This window comes from Polypterus senegalus, chromosome 4 (genome assembly GCF_016835505.1).
Source record: "Polypterus senegalus isolate Bchr_013 chromosome 4, ASM1683550v1, whole genome shotgun sequence".
Taxonomy (NCBI): Eukaryota; Metazoa; Chordata; class Cladistia; order Polypteriformes; family Polypteridae; genus Polypterus; species Polypterus senegalus.
Window position 1 is genome coordinate 79,672,634 of NC_053157.1, and position 21,912 is coordinate 79,694,545.

General features: G+C 36.2%; 1 protein-coding gene across 7 annotated transcripts in view; it reads left to right on the forward strand.

Annotated features, from left to right (window-relative positions):
• Positions 1-21,912, forward strand: part of micu3a (mitochondrial calcium uptake family, member 3a) — a 188,389-nt gene that overhangs the window by 39,776 nt on the left and 126,701 nt on the right. For all 7 annotated transcript variants that reach the window (XM_039750913.1, XM_039750916.1, XM_039750917.1 and 4 more), the window contains exon 2: positions 21,591-21,738. In XM_039750913.1, coding sequence (XP_039606847.1) covers positions 21,591-21,738 — 148 coding nt within the window. The remainder of the gene's footprint in view (positions 1-21,590; positions 21,739-21,912) is intronic.

A 21,912-nucleotide genomic window follows, 5' to 3' on the forward strand; every position in this document is an offset into this window, starting at 1 on the left:
ATTGAGTGATCCAATGTACACTCTTAACATTGTATATTAAAAACATGATAAATTGTACTAAGAGTTTAGTAAACATGTCATTTTTGTGTTACTTGACTTGTAAATTAAAAAATTGATTTTGTTTTCATAAGGGATGTTATGTATCCATCCATTCATTATCCAACCCGCTATATCCCAACTACAGGGTCACGGGGTTCTGCTGGAGCCTAATTCCTAGCCAACACAGGGAGCAAGGCAGGAAACAAACCCTGGGCAGGGTGTCGGCCCACCGCAGGGATGTTATGCAGAGTGTACAAATCACATAACTTTTCAGCAAATGCAGGAAGTTTTTTTCTTTTCTTCCCCAAGTACTGAATTTCAGTAGGTTTAAAAATGTATTTAACAAATTACTTTTATCAATGCATTCTAGTTGATCAGGACATTTCTGTTTTTTCAGTAATAGGAAAACTTGAAGCTTGCCTTAAGAATTGTACAGTCTTTTTTTTTCTCTTGAGTGGACGTGTCTTTGTGCACAACTACAATTAAAGGCTTTTCTTCTGGGATAATCTCACAAGCACATAGATTAATTCTGTGAAGTAGCCTACTTTAGCAAATGAAGTTTCAACCAATTTCAAGCCACTCTTTGAATGCATTATATTCTTCATTCTTGAAAGCATAAATAACATTTTAGTCTTGGTTTTCAGTTTTTCCTTTTATCCACCTGTGTTTCTCACCTGCTAATTCAGATTCATTTACTTATCTGTCTCCTACAGTTCTACTTTATTTCACTGTATTTCAAGTCACATTTATACAGTAGACTTGTTTGTCTTAATAATGTGAAGTCAAATTCCTGTGTTTTTGAACTCCACTTCTTCTGTTACCTAGTGCAGTGGTGGGCAAACTATGTCCTGCCCCACAGATTAATAACCACTGGAGACTTTTCAGATTTTATTGAAAATCAAAAAGCAGCTCTCTGTACAAATGAATCAAACAAACCTCTCATAAAATGTTTATTTTAGTAAAGGGTACACAACCATATAGACATAGGCACAGTAGATGGCTTTTACTCAACTCCATGATATTTTTTTAATTTCTTTTCAGGGTTTCTTGCACCTATCCATCCTTGTTGCTTTTACTACTGATCTCAAATTCGACTAAATGAGCACAAAGTAGTAGTCTGGGTGAATAATTTATTATTATGTTAATATATTCATTTTGTATTTATAATGAATTTGGATCTCCAATCCATCCAGATGATGATACATGATGCACTGAAACTGGCAACTGAAGAGGTTACTGCATTAAGCTGAATTTACTGAATGGAATCAGTCAAGGTCTTCCCTAGATATCTGTCATGGAAAATGATCCTACTGGGAAAGACCCTTTGGCAGACATTGACACTATTTTGATAGTGTTTTGTGGCATTGAAGTATTAACTCTGTTCTCATACCAAGGGGTACACTATTAAGCCTGTTAAGACACCATCAGTCTTCCTGTAGTTTTGACACCACACAGAATGGTTCTATTGACTTTTTTCCTGTCATGGTCACTTCACTAGTGTGAAGTTGTAGGAGCTAGAATTAATTGGGCAAGATGTATTTTTCTCCAGTGTTTATATATATATTGCCTTGCCCAAGGTGGCTTACACAATGATGACATGTTACAGTTGTTTACATACTGAATGAGTTTTTGTATTTAAAGCAAAGGCAGATTCCTGACTTGCCAAGGTTTAACAGTGAGTCAGAGGTAGGGATTAAACTAGCAACATTGTGGTTTAAAGCCCAAGGTCTTAGTTACTCAGCTAAAATTAGGTACTTCTTACCTTATTCCTGCTTTACCTTCCTGTTTCTACTTACAAGATTTGAGCCCAGTTGAATTAATAAATAACAGGGTTTGTACGGGTCTGGGAAAACCTGGAAAGTCATGAAAAACTAACAAGTACTGAAAAGGCATTGAAATTCCAAAAAAATAAATAAATCTTACTTGAAAGAGCCTCCATATTCAATTATTAGTGTCGAGGTAGTGCTAAATGATTTATAGAGAAGTCAAAATGTCAGAAAAGAGTGTGTTTAACTTGAAATGGCTGGGAAATGCACACTGTAAAGATATGCTTCAATAAAAAAATTAAATAAGCATATGGCTGTGTGTAGTTACTGTAAGATGTTTGATATTGAGAATATGGATGAGTCCTCTTTGAAAAGCTTTATGAAAGTAAACATAGTGAACTGAAGAAGAGCAAGAAAGCCAGTAATCCTGTTCAGAAAATTTTAGACCTTTTGTGGGATTATTGTCACGTTGGACCTCAGCCCCTATGAGCTTGTTTATTTCCAGTGGAGTAGCTGGCAGTAGCACTAGTGAAACCGTTAGATGGGCTAGTTTTACTTCTACTATATCACCCTGTTTTCCTTCATATGTGATTAAAAGTGAATGTCTGAAATCTTCTGGGTGTTTAATGTGATGAACATGCATTATTCATAGAACTCATGGTGAAGACATGGGTAACCTTTTTCAGGGAATATTTTGTAATTTTGAGATCGTAGAGGGTCATGCAGTGTCCATGGATACCCTTCCCAAGGTGTACCTCAGACTTTATTGACAACAGTTTACTACCTGAAATATGCCACAATAAATTTTTAATAATCATTCATTTGTTTAATAGGTATCTGGTCACTAGCACCCCAACACAATAAACTTTCTGTATTTTTAAATGCATTTTTAACTGTAGCATTTATAAACAGCACTTGAACAAAACATCTTTTTTTTATACGAGTATATCATTTCTTGATGTGTTTTGCTTGCATACACCAAAATATTGGCACACGCAGGCTCTGTACACACTACATTTATAATTGTACATTCATTGTCCAGAAAATGTAATACCTGTTTTTAAAATGTAGCATCCCTGTTGTGACGGAAGGTGGCCAGCTGGAGAGGACTTCCGGGAGACACAGAGCAAGGATTTAAAGCACAAGACAATTGATGTTAGTTTTGTTTCCAGACATTTGGGCAATTACCTGTACTGAAGAAGGGGTTTAATTACAGTCCGGAATGATCACAAAATGGTGGCACAACGTCTAGCAAGCACCCTAGCACTCTGCATCCATGTCCCAACTACCAGCAGTGGCTGGTAGAAATCAAGATGGCAGTAAGGTAAAAATAATAAATAAAAGATACTCTTGAAATAGTCAATGTTGTCAAGAAATGAAAGTAATAACATGCATCACAAACCCAAGATTCTGAAAAAATTTTAAGTTGAGATATAAATTAGAACACATATATCCGTTCAAAACAAAATTCACCAATCCCCCAAGGCACATACTCTGGACTTGCCTATGTTGCTTCATGGTATGATGAAAGTCAAACTATTTCACCAATTAAAGGTCATGAACAAGATAGCTGTGAAGTCAGAATCTCTCTGTGAGACCATATCCAACCCAATCCACCAAATAGTATAACTGGGAGTTCTATAATCTTGAGTTTAAGATTTTCCAGACTTTAAATTCAACATCACCCTCTACCTTCATTGGAGGAGTTTACGTTTCAATCTATACTAATAAAAGGCAAAGCCCTCACTGACTGACTGACTGACTCACTCACTCACTCACTGACTGACTGACTGACTCATCACCTATTCTCCAAGTTCCCGTGTGGGTAGAAGGCTGAAATTTGGCAGGCTCATTCCTTACAGCTTACTTACAAAAGTTGGGTAGGTTTCATTTCGAAATTCTACGCATAATGGTCATAACTGGAAGGTATTTTTCTCCATTTACTGTAATGGAGTTGAGCTCGAAAGCCGTGAGGGGCGGAGTTTTGTGTGACATCATCACGCCTCCCACGTAATCACGTGAACTGACTGTCAACGCAGTGTGTAGAAAACCAGGAAGACCTCCAAAAAGAGCTGAAGAAAACCTGCATTATATAATTGAGAAGGCCGCAAAACAATAAGAAGCGAGCAAGTGACCTATACTACCATATTCATGAGTGCTGCTACTTCTGAAAGAAAGCAAGGTGTAAACCTAAACTTTAAATTAAGTTCATAGACAGGCTGCCGCTGGCGTTTCTCATGCCCACGGGTAATGCGGGATAAAAGTTTAATGAGAGGGCCGGGATATAAGCGAGAGTTTTGATCACTTTGTAACTAAGTTAAAATTGCAGGTGAAGGGTTGTGCTTATGCAAATTTTGAGAGATTGTGCTTGTGGGGGATTGACAGTTAAGGCGGGTGGGGGAGTCACGTCATCATCTCCCCTCCCATTTATCTAATTTCGCTCTGAGCTGAGCTCCTCGGCTAATGCCGTCTTTCGAAGCAACTTCGTCACACTGCCACCAAATACTCACAGAAAAATCCACAAGTTAACACACGCTGTCTCTAGAGTTTCTCCACACTGAATCCTCCAGGCACTACTTACAAAAGGTTACATTGACAATCGTGTTACATTATTTTTAAAATCTTTCCTTTTCTTAGCACAAGCACAGCTGAGAAGCTTCGATGCATGTGCTCCATAACGCGTTAAAAAATAATGGATTTAATCACACTTTGCATTCCAAGCAAAGGGGAACTTTTGTCAATGCATGATTTCCTGGTACACCGATTACATTGATCAAGCATCCTATTCATTTTACCCTCGCACCACCTTGGTTTGAGAAGAAGTATGAAAAAATATGAGGTTAACACAGAAAAACAGATCACCAATTCAAGCTTTATGAATAATCGATTCTCCATCAATAATTGTTTTGGTAAAGCCATACTCAGTGTAATCCTCCTTCCATTTTATAATTTTTCCGCCACTAGCCATGATTAAATGAGCGGTAAAAAGTAAGAGCGAAGCGAGGGTGACTTATATAGGCAGGCATATATATGACAACAACACTCATGACAATGTCAATCATGTTACGTTATTATTAAAATGTTTCCTTTTCTTTTTCATTACTTCTTTAACACACTACTTCTCCGCTTGTAGCGGGTATTTTATATATATATATATATATATATATATATATATATATATATATATATATATATATATATATATATATATATATATATATATATATATATATGAATGACCTCCAAAGAGCGCTGAGACTTTTGATGTCTTGATCGTGTCTGCAAAAACTGGGGTCTCCTGCCCAGCAAAAGTCAAGCAGCGCCGGCGCGCGCGCATAGCTGTGCCAGGATTTGAGACGCTGACTGCGCTTTCACCTTAAGTCAAAGTGAGCACTTTTAATTATTTTCATCCTCCCCCTGAGCTATAGCCCAGACAAGTGCAAACACGGGACCCCTTTTCTACAACACAGCAAACTAATATTAAGGCGATTCCCACTTTCTTTTGCACGTATACGATTATGAGGTCCTCACCTTGGATTATGAACACACGAGTGTAGGACTGACAGTGCCATCACAGCTGATTAATGGCAGGGACGTCTCACCAGTCTACACAAGACCCACCGTGACTGTCCCCAAAAGGCGATCATATCGTCAGCAAACACATCTCTCTATACTATATAAAAGAAAAAGGTAACTTTCCTTTCTTTACAACTTTTTTCCTTTTATACCAAACCAAAGCCTTTCTCTAACACTGCAGAGTACACAAAACTCATTTTTTTAATTGCTGGTAATGCCGGTAAGGCACGTTACCAGAGGCAGAAATTTGAACGTTCAAATAGAAAATGTAATTTCTATACCACAGCCGTCGTGTAGCGCCTTTCAAAAGGGATCTACTACCAAGAGATGATCCATATACATTTTAGCTGCTCATAGTACTACTTACCTGTTCTGTTACACTGTCTTTAAAATGTAGTTTACCCGCAACCACTCCAGTAGTGCTCAATGTACCTGTACTTCTTAAAACATTAATGTTTTACTGTTTAATAACTTAGACTATGTTTTATTATTTTTCCCTTGCACTCAGTGACCAAAGCTATACACACACACATAGACACATACATATATATACACATATATATACCTGTGTGTATGTTTGTATGTATGTGTGTGTGTATATATATATATATATATATATATACACACGATGAAGATGTTGTTCCCACTGTTGGTAGCAGCTGGAAGTCTTCAACTGGTATGGTCTTCAGCATGTCCGTTACACTCTTTTGGATGTTTTCTAAAGTCCCGAAATGACGTCCTTTGAGGACATTTTTCAATTTAGGAAAAAGGAAAAAGTCACACGGACTGAGGTCAGGTGAATAAGGGCTGGGGAACCACAGGAATGCGTTTTTTCGATTGCCCTTCTTCTCAATTGTGAGATTTTTCGTTTTTTTGGCACACACCTTTCGCAGGTGCAGATGTTCAGTCAAAATTTGATGAATGGTAAATCTATTCAAATTTAATTGTTCACTCAACATTCTTAATGTTAAACGACGATCTGATCTCACAAGAGTGGTCACACGTTCGATGTTTTCATTGGTTTTGAGTTGAAGGCCTCCTGAAAAACTTGAGCTCGGGATAAAGAATGTTCACCATAGGCCTGTTTTAACTTTTCAAACGTCACACTTGCCGATTCTCCAAGCTTAACACAAAATTTAATGGCACAACGTTGCTCAAAATTCCGCTGTTCCATCTTGCGTGACGCACAACCAAAAACACAAGTTCGTTATAGCAGTCACAAAAATCACGTAGTTAACGGAAGGAGTTGAAACTCGCATTGAGCTTATGGGAGGGTACTGATACACATGCTCTGTCAAGGACAACAGCGCAGCGTTGCCAGATCGCTAACAGTGTTGCCAGTCTCATTACTTTTCTGCCACACACACACACACACCTATCTACATTATATATATATATATATACATATATATATACATACATACATACATACATACATATATATATATATATATATATATATATATATATATATATATATATATATATATATATATATATATATATATATATATATATATATATATATATATATATATATATATATATATAATTTGTGTGTGTATATATGATGTAGATAGGTGTGTGTATATATACCTGTATATGTATATAGATATGAAAAGGGGGCAAATAGTTTTTCACACCACTGTATATATGTAGACTCAAACCCATTATGACAGCAGCAATCCAAGCTGTGAGAAAAAAAGTAAAAAGGAGGCGTGTCAGACGTTGCGGTACATTTTCTGATGCAGCTAGGCGAAAACAACCTCGTGGCGCTGCCGCCAAATACACAAAACAATTACTTTGACAATCATGTTACATTATTTTTAAAATGTTTCCTTTTCTTTTTCATAACTTCTTTAACACACGACATCGCTGTGAAGCGCGGGTATTTTGCTATATATATATATCACAGCGACACTCATAACAATGACAAAACAATTACATTGACAATCATGTTACGTTATTTTCAAAATGTTTCCTTTTGTTTCTCTTTCCTTCTTTAACACACTACTTCTCCGCTGCCAAGCGCGGGTATTCTAATAGTGGTAGAATACAGTACAAGAGACCTGGAAAATTAGATGGATCCTGAAATGAGCAGGTAGTTGCCAATTTACATGCTACAAGACTGAGACGTTTTATGATTAAATAGGGACAGTTGAATGGGTGTTGCAATTTATGGGAGGGAGCCTGCAAGCGAATATCCTGTGAATCAAACCAAACTCGTTGTTCAACCCTGACCTCTGGGGCTTGTTGACATTTGCGGTCCACAAACCACTTAGCAGAAATGCCTGCTAATTTAGGATTCTTCCTAACTTACCGAGTGCAATCTATGTAAATATTTAGACGCAGTAAGAACAGATGAAGACACCATAGTGGATACCAGTAGTGGAGGTTTCTACTAATGGACACATTCAGAAGGAGACATCTTAATAGCCAAGAGGTACAATATACTCCTGGCAAACCTAGCCATGATTTTCAGTCAAATTGAAAGCTATTAATTGAGTACCACAGAAATTTTTCCAGATCCTGATTGGTATGTTCTTCTAAGTCATTCGCCTCATTTTAGCACACTAAAACCTTTGAACTGTGGATACAAATTTGAACTCCTATCTGAAATTGTTCACCTAGGGAACCCATGTAATTTTTCTAATACTTGGCAATAAATATATCTGACCCTGCAACGAATTAAAGAAGGAAGACCAGTAATAAAATCCATAGAAACCATCTCCCATGGTCATGTGGGAGACTGCAGTAAATACATAGGATGATCTTGAACAAGTATTATTTCTGCAACAAATGTCAAAAAGCCTTAATATACCCTTTCTGATCTTTGCCCATCACACAGCCAAACTGTGGGAGCCACACTTCTGGCTGGGTTGTAGGGAATCAAATATATTTTTCACTCAGTGACATGCAAACCAATTTATAACTTTTATGTAATGTATTTTTTCTGGAGGTTTGGTTGATATTCTATCTCTCTCTGTTAAAATGAAATTACTATGAAAATTAGACACTGTTCCTTTCTTTATAAGTGAGCAAACTTTACAAATTCAGCAGGGGATTAAATAGTTATTTCCCCCACTGTATATTTGTCCATTGCTAACCTCTCAGGATGCTGAGTAATGCTTAGTAGGGCAATCATAATCTCTCTGTGGAGATATTGTGAATGGAACATTTGAACCAAATTGCAGTGAACCACTAGTGTTGAGGTTCTTTCCAAACAATTTAAATGAAGGAACCCTATTCCTTTATTTCTCTTAAGTTTTCAGTCAACATAGTTCACAGTGTTTGGCTCCTTTTCCATTAAAAGTGAAACCTAGTTTAACTCATAATTTGGAATCCGTAACATTTTCTGAACATTTTCTGCTGCTCTTGAATTGAGTACTGCTGGCATTAAACAGTTCTACATTAATTCCCCTAATAAGCTTTTTTAATTATTTTAGCAGTACTTAAACTTATGGAGCACTGACTTTGACCCCTTTTCTGGAACTTAGTGCAGCCATTACAGCAATGCCCAAATTCTCCATAGTAAAAGTAACACTTCCCTTTAAGACATCTGACACATTATTTTTCACTTATGTTTAGAAGAACTGATGATTGACCGTACCCTCCTCTCTTTTAGTCTTCAGAACTCTATATCTAGTTCAGTGATATTTTCGAATATTTGGGTAGTAATAGAATTGTGCTCATATGCTTGTTCTTTGAGCAGCCTCAGCTTAGACTGAAGTCTTAATATCATCCCTTTCAGAATCCCACATTTTGCTCCCAAATTTATATACTTACTGTCACACAGACAATAGGAAGAAACCGGAAAAGGATTTGGATCAAGAAAATAAAACATGAAAGTAAAGAAAATGGAGAAAGAATTAGTAAATCAAGAGAACAACCAGAGAGAAATAGCTAAGCTTAATATGTTAACCAAAAGATAAAGCCAAAGAACTTTGTGAGATTGATGATCAGAGAGGCTTTTATAGCACAAGAGAATTGTCATTTGTTTTGTATTAAAAAATGTGGACAATAACCTCCACCAAAAAGGGGGTTTAAGTACCTTTGTGAATGATGAAGAAATAGCATTATGACTTCTGGTGAACAACGAGACACCAAAGCAGTGGCAGCAGTTTGAAATCATGATGGCATTGTGGTAAAATAGTAAATAATAAATAAAATAATATTCTAAAAACAAAAAAAACAGCAATGGGAAAAATTGTTAAGCTGAGGTAATACATTAGTACATCCCCAATGTTGAAATGTAAATAAGAAAAATCTCATAAACCCATGTTTTATTAACATAACAAATGTTTGAGCTGAGAAAATGTTCCATTGGCAGCAAGACCTGTCAAAAAAGTATGGGACAGGGCCATGTTTACCACTATGTAGCATCCCCTCTTTTTTTAACAATAGTCTGTAAACATCTGGGAACTGAGGAGACCAGTTGCTGGACTTTTGGAGATGAATATCATCCAATTTCATAGGCACTAATGCACCCCCATACCATCAGAGATGCAGGCTTTTGAACTGAGTGCCGATAAGCCAGATGGCCCCCCTCCCCGTTAGTCAGGAGGACACGGCTTCCATGATTTCCAAAAAAAAATTCAAATTTAGATTTGCCTGACTGCAGAGCAGTTTTCCACTTTGCCTCAGTCCATTTTAAATGAGCTTTGGGCCAGAGAAGAAGGTGCCGTTTCTGGATCATGTTCACATATGGCTTCTTCTTTGTGCGATAGAGCTTTAACCTGCATTTGTACAGTAGATGGCACGACGAACGGTGTTCACAGACAATAATTTCTGGAAATTAGTCGATGCATTGATTTCCATGTGTAAAAGATGCTATATAGGCGCCTGACCCGACACAGACACGTATAAAATGTGCAGGCACCTATAAAACAAAAAAAAAAATTATTTTCTTCACCTGTGGGGCACATCTTCCCCGTGACCCCCACAGGAACAACACAGTCCCCAGTACACCAATAAAGCACTTAAAACACTCTACTCTGGCACAACCACTCCTCCTCCAAGCTTCGCCCTCCTCCTCCCGACTCTGGCCCTTGACTGGTGGTTGCTGGGCCCTTTTATAGTCCACCTGGAAGTGCTCCAGGTTGTTGATTGCCAAGTTCCGTCTGCACTTCCGGGTGTGGCAAATACGCTGCCCATACAGGCTCAGGAGTCCCAGCTGCAGCACCCCCTTTCGGTGCCTGTGGGACCCAACAGGGCTGCACCCAACTTCAATTCCCATGGAGCCCTGTGGGAAACTGAGGCACCACTCCAACCCTTGGGGGCGGCCATCTAGTGTCCAGGGAGAGGTATTGCACTGTCGAGGGCTGCTCCCCCTGAATATAGAGTGAAGGGGCATCCCAGCTGGGCATGGACCCTGGCAGTCTGCCACACATGACAGAACCTTGCCTGTTATTAGTACAGTGCCTCCTGTGGTCCCAAAGATCACGGGCATTTAATATTGATTTATGGCCTTGAAAACTGAGGGCAGATATTTCTCCAGATTCTCTGAATCTTTTGGTGATATTATGTTCTGTAGATGATGTGATATTCAAAGTAATCACAATTTTACATTGAGGAACATTATTCTGAAATTATTCCATAATTAATTTGTAGACATAGTTTTTTGCAGATTGGTGAACCATTTCCCATCTTCACTTCTGAGGGACTCCTCCTCTCTTAGGTGCTCTTTTTATGCCCAATTATGTTATTGACTTACTGCCAGTTAACCTGATTAGTTGCATAATATTCCTCCAGCTGTTTCTTTCTATTACCACTTACTTTCCCAGCCTTTTGTTGCCCCATTCCCAACTTTTTTGAGATGTGTTGCTGCCATCAAATTCAAAATGCTCTGTTTTTCATGAAAGAGTAAAATGCCTCACTTGTTCTAATGTTCTGTTGTGTTCTATTGTGAATAACATATGGGTTTATGAGATTTGCAAGTCATTGCATTCTGTTTTTATTTACAGTTTACACAGCGTCCCAACTTTTTTGGAATTGGGGTTATACATTAATGTCCATTCATTACAACTATACCCCTCGTAAGTCCCTATAATGGTAGACTACTCGTACATGCTGACTGGGGTTGTCTTTTAATTCCAAACTTTTACTTCAGCTCAATATTACTGCCAATAGACATTCACCCGAGTGTCTTCAAGTGCCCTTTAGAAACTGCAGCTAGACAAGGAACAGACAATCTAGCCTTTCTTCCATGCTAGTAATAATTAGACAAAGGCATTGACATATATTGAAAAACAGCAACAACAGATATATAGAGTTAAACAAAGTCATACAACCTGGGTGCTTTTAAATCTTAATTCAGTGCAAGAAGAAAGAGCAACATGGTCATGATCATGCTGCTCTCAGGTATCATCTTTTATTGCAGGCTATGTGCTGTCAGAGACAGAGATAGATAATTCGCAAGTTTTCAAAAACACCTGTTTCTCCTTTGACATCAGCTCCCCACCTCTTGTCAAATTGGAGAAAAGCACATTGGTTGCAGAGCATGTTGACATAACTATATCTTTTGCAATGTCTCACAGCACAGTGAATGCTTCACAGACATATTTCTCTGAGTTTCCCAGCTAAATGAGCAGATGAATTCAATAAAATAATAAAAAAAGTCCTGCTTTGTGTCACAATTTTAGTGAAGTAGGTTTCTGCCTTTACATTATTAATGCTAAAGTAGACTCTAGCACTGCAATACCATGTCTTGAAATAGAAGACTTTTGAAAATAAAATGTTGGGTCACTTATATAACAGCAAAATTAATATTCTCTTACTGTGTCCTTTGAGTCTGTATTATATAAGGTCAATTTTCAAGGAGCTAGTAAGATGAATGCACTAGTCCTCCAATCACCCCTTTCCTATACTTTTAAAGTTACTAGTTGAAATGAAGTTTTTTTTTATAAATTGCTGTTTCACAAATTACTGGGTTTTAACTAATATTAATACCTTGATGAGAAATTTATTTCAGTTACTTTCCTTTTTTCATAGGAAAATATTAATAGTGATTTTATGCTAGTATTGCTAATTTTATATATTTTTTTTCTTTCAGTAATTATTAGGTACTGCTGTATTGGATACACTTTCTTAAATGTTATGTTTAAGAAAAGTGATCAGCAATTAGTCACAGACCCTCTACCACAAACACACATCAGTCAATACCATTGTTACATCACTTGAATTAACATCTGCTCTGTATGAAAGATATTAAGCCAGCACAAGCCTACTTAGGCTACTTTTTTAAGTACATGACATTGCTGTTAAAAACCATTAATTTAATGTAGTCCACAAACGTATGTGATTGAATTCTATATTGCTGTTATTTTTTTTAATATGATTCATTGTTACAAAAATATTTAATAAACCAAAAACTGATAACTGACTCTTGGATGAAGTAAATAAAGAAATGTGAAATGCTCCAATTGTCATCATAAATTAACCAAGTCAGTGAATGCATCAGAATGTTACACCATGTGTACATTTTCCAGCTTGTTTATTTCTGTAGAGAGAATTCTAAAAAATGTAGTGATCAGAGAAAGTGGTGGTGTTTGTTGTACAATCCACACACAGCAATAGAAATGAGAATGTCTTCACATATGTCTTATGCCATTATAATGATAATTAAGAAAACTGCCAGCAGGTATTTAGTGTTTAGTAAGCCTTATAAACACCCCCATACCTTTAAAACCATTTAAATAAATGTATTTGAATATTTAGCTTTGATCTTTTTATTTTTTATTTATTTATTTATTTATTTTACAATTAATGAACTATATTTTGTAAACTACAAGGAACATGTCACTCTGCACCCATGATAAGAATCTGTCACAAATTTTTGAATAAGAGAAAGAAGGATTTATTTTTAAATTCTGCTCTTTAGCCTTTAGTAATCACACCCTTTCAGATTAATTGTTAAACACCTCTTACAGATTTACCCTGATATTGTACAGATTAATTTCAGGGTTTTGTATTTTTAATGTGGAGATTTTTATTTTTGAGGATGCATTTAAAGCAGTAAAAGTGGATCAATATTGTGTTCTTTTTGTCAGGTTGGATTATATAAATAGGCACCATGAGTCAGTAGAAAACTGTGTTAACAAAGGATTAAGCACCTGCATTTAGCTGACATTAAAAGCACATTAAGAGTGGCTGTGTATGTAGTTTCTCTTCAGTAAGAAGTAAACTCTTTGTTGCATTAGACTTAAATATGACATGAATGCTTTATATTTACAAAGTAAATTTAACACTGATTGTGGTCACTAATGATTCTATTTAAAATTTTCAATTCCAGTGGAATAACTTCACAGAATAGTCCCTCCTGTTTTTGAGTTAAAATAGTTTGCTTCTTTGTATTTGCATATTAAATTACTTTATACATTTATAGTATCCTTCTCTCTGGACAGATTCAATGTACTTTACATTCTATTATAGTTACTATTACATAGTATTCCTTGGAAAGATAGGCCAAGACACATTACATATGTATTTCTATAGTGAATAAAATATTTATTTTATTGTGTGACAATGTTGAAATAAAATATGTACTTTTAAAAAATAAGGTTTGTTTAATGAAACAAACTTGCCTTTAATATAAAGCTGATTTAGATATGATAGACGTTTTTAAAAAGAAGTTGAATTTGCAACTGATGCTCAGTGCAGTGGGCCTTGAACTTTTCTTAATAGAAAATGTTTACAGAATGTTTTCCTGCACTTTTATTCTTACATCTGTTTTTCTGCAGTTGTAAGACAAAATGAAAATGTGGTAGTCTTCAGTATTGCTTAGACAATAAGTTTAATATTGTACATTTTGATTGTTCGCTCAGATACAGTTTCAGAATATAGTCTTTAAGATTTCATAAAGCATCACTTGTACAGTATACATGGAATTTAGGTTACAGTTTTATTTCTTATTCAGAAATATTAATCATCTGTCAGTAATAATGGTTTGTGAACTGATAAAACATTAATATTAAGTTTTCTTTTTGCTTTGAAATACACACTATTACTGCCATCTGTTATCTTTCAAAAAAAACATTCCTTAATTCCTTAGTGCTTATGGATGAAGTTAGTTACTGTTGGAATTAGTTACATATTAGAATATGTCTCTCTATTATAAAAAAAATGATGAGACTGCGATGAGACGTGATCTTTTGAAGAGAGATCTTTGGGAGACAGAGACAGAGAGACACTTTCACGTCCCACAAGATGGGCAAGTCACGTCATACTTACAACCTTTGGAAGCAAGTCCTGTGATACACATGTAGAGGTTAGAGATAATGGATGTAGGAAAATTCGAAAGTCTCAAGAAAATAAGAGTAAAGCTGTCATTAGCGCAAACAAATGGAAAATATTACTCAGTGAAATAACAGAACAGTGAAAAGAAATCGAATAGTGTTTGAGGATGTCTTGTTGGAGAAGAGCGGCAAGGGTGTGACTTAAAAATTTTCGAAGCGCCTCACGAAATGCAGATCACGTGACACGGGAGCAGCAGCTAGCCAGCAGCTGATTGAGCAAAGAGGAGGTAAAAAAAACAACTGTTATTTGTTTCCCATTGTATCACAGTTTAAGAGGGGTTGTCGGAGGAGCGAACGCATCACCTTGGGGTGCGGGGGAGAAAGGCATTGGTGAGCGAAGCGAGCAAGGGGCAAAGCCCCCTAGTGACTCTTAATAGTAACTATGACTCTAAAATATAATTAAAGGTATCAGTCTTTAATAACAAACATAGGGCAGCAAAATGTGTTAAATGCACTGATTTTTAATTTCTTTTTCTTTTTTATTTTTGGAATAAATTTCATGTTACACTTACCTTGGTGGGCAATGGTACATTAGCATTACTGCTTTACAGATTGAGTTTTGAGGAATTGAATCCTGTGCCTGGATGCAGGCACTGTGGACTTTGAACATTTTCCCTATGTTTGTGCAGGTTTTCATTAGGATATTCAAGTTTTCCTCCCATATGTCAAAGACATGCATTTTCCAGTTAACTGGCCCCCATGTACCTGATTGAACTAAGGTGATTTAAGAAGTATATATTACATGGTTTATTTCATAGTGGGACAGTGTTTCAGTGCTTATAATTTTTGTTGGTTAGGGTGATTGGCATCTCAGCATGCAGTTGTGTGTGTGTGTGTGTGTGTGTGTGAGAGAGTGAGTGGACCTTGTGGTAGACTGATATGCTATTCAGGGCTGTTTTCTGCCTTGCGGCAGATACTGCCAAGTCTCAACCCAGCAATGGACTCGTTTAAAATTGAATGCAAATATCAATTTATTTTTTTATCCTGTGTAGACTTTTCATACCTTAAAATAAAAATGTTTAACATAATGCTTCAAGGACTAACATTTATATGTTATGTTGGAAATTAACAATAAATTATTTTAACATATTGCTACATAAGTTTTTTATCTTCTGCTATTTGTTCAGTTTATTTTGTTTCTTTAAAAGAATACTACTACATTCTTTTTAACATTTTTAGATTTTCTGTGTCTTAATGACTCCACATTGAGGGGTTAATTGATTTTTTGGTTTCCCATACCTGCCCCATACCTATTTGTACTTTTTCATTTGCCAGTGAAGTTCCTTTGTGATGAAAGCTAATGTGTTTTACAAAGTTTGAATCATTGATATAATTGTCTCAGTTTACCCTTTTAAAGCTTTGCTTTTTATCTTCTAGTAGAAATCTGATTTTTTTCTTAGTGTGTGAATCCTTTATCTGTAGTTTAATCTCCTCTCCATGGGAAAGCTTAATCTTAACCTGCTGAGTGAAATTGAGGAGCTACAAAGCTGGTGAAATTTGATACACTCTGCTTGCAATGAACCCTGTCTACTTGTCCTAATAGGAAGGATAATTGTGACACTTTGACCATTCCTACAGACAAACCTTGGAGGAAAAAAAAAGATTTATTGATTATTGTAAAAGTTTATTGCATGTTACCGAATAATGCCTACAATGCATTTGTCAAGTTTTTAATAATTCAGATAAAAAAATATAAAGTAGCAGTATTAAGTATAGTTCCAACAGTATAGAGACTTGCTAACTAATTTAAAATTTTTGAAAATTCATGAAATTGCTACCAACTACATCTGTGCTTATTTTGCTTTGAGTGAAAATAACTGAAGAAACTGGTTGCGAAATGACTGCGTCCCATATTGGTTATATTCCTGTAACAAAAATAAATCAAGGAGAGGGTATAAAGTGAATCTGATTCCACAAACCTAAGACAGTAGCTTGTTGGTGTTATCATTCAGATAATACCTTTTAATCATGGGATACGTGCCTTTGTCCTCAAGGGAAATGGCTGCTGAGGTTAGAAAACTAAGTTGATGGTTGTATTTGATCTGAGATTACATGTGCAGGTCTAGGAGATTATTGTGCCTCACTGTGTCCATGTAATAGGTTTTCAATTATAGGTGAACATTGTATTTATTTTACATTAAAGTATTTCTAGAAGGAAAACAGGCTTTGTTATTTATGTTTAATGTCAGCGTTGTCCTATCTATAAAAACTTTTCATGGCCTCATGCCTTCAGATAAAGTTTAACTTTAGCTTAAATGTTAATCTAAAAGCAACATTTGTTTGTAATGTTTCTGTAGTATCTAGTGTACATACTTTGCTGCTCTCATATTTCTTTTTTTAATATATTGGTATTTGAACAGAGGATGAACATTTATCTCTTTACATCAAGGATGTTCTCAAAATAATGAAATGACCTCACTACAGTAATCAATTCAGTGTTTAAAAATAAGAAGTTTTATTTTTACTAGAATTTGTTACAAATTTCATGTTGTTGGTAATTCTTGTTTGTAATTTTTGCTTATTCTCCCTGTGTGGGTTTCTTTCCAAGTGTGTTAATTTTTCTCCCACATCCTAAGGATATTTACTTGTGTAAGGTTAATTTTGCAACTTTAAACTGACACCATGAGAGGAACTGTGGGAGTATGTGTAAGGTTATATTACAAATAGACTGGCAGCCTGATCAGGACTTGTTTCCCCTTGTTCTTGATGCTGCTGAGAAAAGGCTGTTATATTTGCAATCCTGGAGTATTTTACAGCACTCTGGAGTTGCATTAGCTTCTAATTGAACAGAAACACTAATGTGTTCAACTTTACATGCTATCTTAATGACCGCTACTCCAGGTTTTCTTCTAAGAATACTTGCTAGAAAAATCAGAAGAGTCTGAAAAATTGAATGTAACTGCATTTGCCTTTTTGGGTAACTTTCTTTCTTGTTTCCTTTGGGGAAGTTCTATCCACTTCCCTAGCAGTATATTTATTTGTTTTAATGCTGCAAAACTCAGTTTGCAGTGGAATTATTTTTGTAAATATTGAATGGTATTATTTTATAGTAGGGGACAATGTATATGCAGTATTTTAACATAGTGGCTAGTTCTGAAAGGTAACATGTGTTATGAGGTCATGGATCATTACTTTGGAATCCTTGGCTTTTATTACCAAAGGCAAGATATTTTGGTGTTTTAATCTTTTTATGCAACCATTTAGCATATAGTGTAAATTGAAGCTAATTCCACTGTTTTTTTGGACTGTATGCAAGTATTTTTTTAGTTTAAGAAATTGAAGACTGTAGTAATGATAGCCGTTTGTTTTAAAACTCAGAAATGTTAATTTCTAATATATAAGTTATTATGAATAACATGAATTTTGAATAAAAATACCAAACACAATAGACAGGCCCTCTGTGGAGGAGGCAGAGTCAGAAGCTGATGGAGGGCTAATGCCCATTACACTGATCTAAAAAATTCCACAGTACCCACGGCCCAGGGAGTGGATGAGATCTGCTTAAAAATGCTGAAACCTCTGGAAATTGTTGGGCTGTCATGTCTGATACATCATTTCAGTGTTCTATGGTCATCAGGAGCAGTACCTCAGGTGTGCCAGACCAGAGGGGGTATTCAAAATATCAGGAGATTATGCTCCTCAGCCTCCTTGGAAGCTTATGCCTGGGTACTGGAAAGGAGACTCCATCCAGTCGTGGAACTTCAGATCCAGAAGGGGCAATGTGGATTCCTAAGGATATTGGAGGGTGCATAGGGTGTTCTCCCTTTCAGTATGTGTGTGTATTATGGACTTGGAGAAGGCATATAACGATGTTCCTCGAGGGATTCTGTGATGGGTTCTAGGAAAGTAAGGAGCTCCAGAACCCCTAATATGACCTATTCAGTCCCTGTATAATTGCAGTGAGAGCTGTCTCTAAATACTCGGATAAAACATCAGCACCATTCTCGGTGGGTATGGGACTCCACCAGGAATGTGTTTTGTCTCCTTTCCTGTTTGTGATTTTCGTGGACAGGATACCAAGGTATATCAAGGAATATGAGAGTGTCTGGTTTGGTGGCTTTAGAATTGCGCAACTGTTTTTTGCAATGATGTCTTGTTAGCTTCACTTGGCAGTGAACTCCAGCAAGCATTGGGATGTTTGTGGCCGAGTGTGAAACAGCAGGGATGAGGAAAAGCACCTCTAAATCTTAGGCTATGGTCCTCAGTAGGACAAAAGTGGATTGTCCTCTCAGAGTGGAATGAGACTTACTACCTCAAATGGATAGGTTTAAGTATCATCACCTCTTTTTCATGAGTGTGGGGATTAGGGATTGAGAGATTGACAGATGGATCAGGTGGTAAGCGCAGTTATGTGGTCTCTATACTGATCCATAGTGATGAAGAAGGAGCTCAGCCAGAAGGCAAGCTCTCCTTGTACCATTTGATCTACAGTATGCCCCTACCCTCACCTATGGTCATGAGCTTTGAGTACTGACCCAATAGACAAGTTCACTGGTACAAGTGGCTGAAATGAGCTTTCTCCACAGGGTGGCTGAGCTCTCCCTTAGAGAGAGAATGAAAACCACAGACATCCAGGAGAGGCACAGAGCAGAGCCACTGATTCACATCATGAGGAGCTAATTGAGGTTTCTTGCACATCTTATACGGATGCCTCCCTACGAAGGTTTTACGAGTAGGAGACCCCAGGGAAGACCCAGCTATGGAGCCCGGGAACACCTTGGGGTCCCACAGTATAAGATAATGATGTAGCTGGGGAAAGGGACATACGTAGATTCCAGTCAGGTAAGTGATGGAAAATTAATAAACATGTGATGCTGCTCAGGGCCTTCAATTGTTCAACCAAGTGACACTCTGAAATTTCACCAGACCCTAAGGCTTATCATTATGCGTCATATTTACAAACCATGCACAAAGGATCAGAAACAATATGTTGTATGCGGCCAATGCAAAAGTTTAGTCATAGCTGTTGACCTAAAGATGCTGTCCTGGTAGGTATAAACTGGAAAGTTTTTTATAGTTTGGAAAAATGAGAAATGTATAAAAGAAGAAAGATGTCTACATACAAGAGGCTTAATTTAAAAATAAAAAAATATATACACTACCCGTTAAAACATTTTACAGCTCCTCAGTTTTTCCAGTTTTTCTTCAAATTTATGGTGAAAAAGGTAAGCATTAAACTGTCACACTTTAAATTTTAAAGTTTAGGTTTTTAAAAACTGAAAAAAGTAAAATTTCAGAATATTGCAAACGGGCCTTCTTATAGGTTACAACCTACAATTGCTCTGCAGCAAATAAAGTAAATTAAGCCTTACAAGTTGTACAAACAATTTGTACAACAGCTTCTGTTGATTACTTTAAAAGCCTCTGTCTGTTTAAAGCAGAGTTAGAACAGACTGTGTTACTATACCCTCTGAAGAACTACTTCGACAATATTCCAGTGATAATGGCAAGAAAATGGAAATTAACAAATTAAATGAGAGAGAGCATTATTATCGTAAAAAAATAATAATAAAATGTCAGTGACTACAGTGTCCTACACAATCCAATGTGTGAAAGGCCCCTCACAGCACAACATCTTCAAGCACAGCTTAACAGTGGTCCAAAAAAGCAAGTATCAGTTTCTAATTTGAAGAGGAGATTTTGTGCTGCAGGTTTGACATTGCAAGTTGCAGTAAGAAAGCAATTCCTTAAAGGACAAGATAGGGCATTGAAATACCGGCTGTGGACTACTGCAGACTGGACAAAGTCTCTTCATCAGATGTTAATATTAATATTAAGATAAAATTAGATTTTATTTTAAGATTTTTTTTGTATCATTTCTTTTCATAATGAGATCCAACTGAATTTGCATTACATATGCAAATCATCTGTATAGTACAATTTTTCTAATATGTTATTTGCAAATGGAGCACAGTCATGTTTGTTCATTTGCTTAGTGCTATACAGAAAGTTGCAGTGCGTTAAACTGCAACCTTCAGGTTTAAATGCAAATGTGTTAGCCACTAAACCACTAGAGCAAAATTTGGATTAGCCTACTGTTTTTGAAATTGTTATAGAGCACTTATGTTTCTTATAAAATTTAAAATAGAAATGTTCTTTTCCATCATTAGCATGTGACCCAAACATGATTTCTGCTGCCCTGCTGCTATTACATGTCCATTTATTGAATAAAGCAAATTCAGAGAACGAATGGAAAAGTTAAAATCTTTCCTCCCTGAAAATGTTTGAAATGTATAATATCAAGTTGTTGTTTCACCAACTGTTACCAACAGTCTTCGATGAATTTGTTGCATTATTAGATCTTCAAATCTTACAGTGGCTGTCATGTAATGATGAATTTTTGTTTTTATTACTAAAGTATGGTCAACAATAAGTTGGGACATCACATCCTTTATATCACAATCTTTCATTAAACCAAAGATTGTGTTGCACATTTATGCTCTTCATAGCCCTGTGGGTGAACATAGTTATGTCCATTATCATTTCTATCTTTGCTCGTCACCTTGTGTGGTGGACTTTGTTTAGTTCCTTCATTAGTCTCCATCTTGCTTCTTCATATTCTACACCTGTTGTTTTGCATTACTCCTCTAGAGTAAAAGACACTGCTTTCCACTTTAATGTATGTTTCACTATTTTAAACTATGTGCATTAGTTATTAGTAATAATACACATTGAAGAATAAAATGATGGCAAGGTGCTGAAATGTTTTTTAAAATTTTTTTTCATCAAAAGCCATGTGAGGATTTGAAAATGTGTTATTGCTGTGGTATTGTGAGGCATCAACAAGTGTTTGGTCTTCTGAAATCACTGTGTTTATTCTTACTATGTTTCACATATTAGACTACTGCATCTTTCTTTTCCAGGTGCAGTATGTGTAGAAACTCATCTAAAATTTTTCTCTTTGGTGTCCTTTTAGTTTAGGAGCCTTGATTTGGAAGATACAGATGTGTACATTTCAGCTAATGAACAAAGATTCAGGATGTTTTCTTCTGTTGAGTATGAAGGACAACTTTACATGACACCTCAGAACTTCATTGAATCGGTAACGATGGATGAGCCCAAAAGTAATGTGAAATATTTTTCTTTTTCTTTTCATTCCTGTCTATTTAAAGAGTTTTAATTTTTGAGTGTTTGTGTCTTGTTCCATTATTAAGTGTAATAGGAAATCACTAAAAAAGTCCTTTTTTTCAATGGAGATAATAAGGAAAGTGAAAAACAGAGTATTTAAAAAGTAGGGT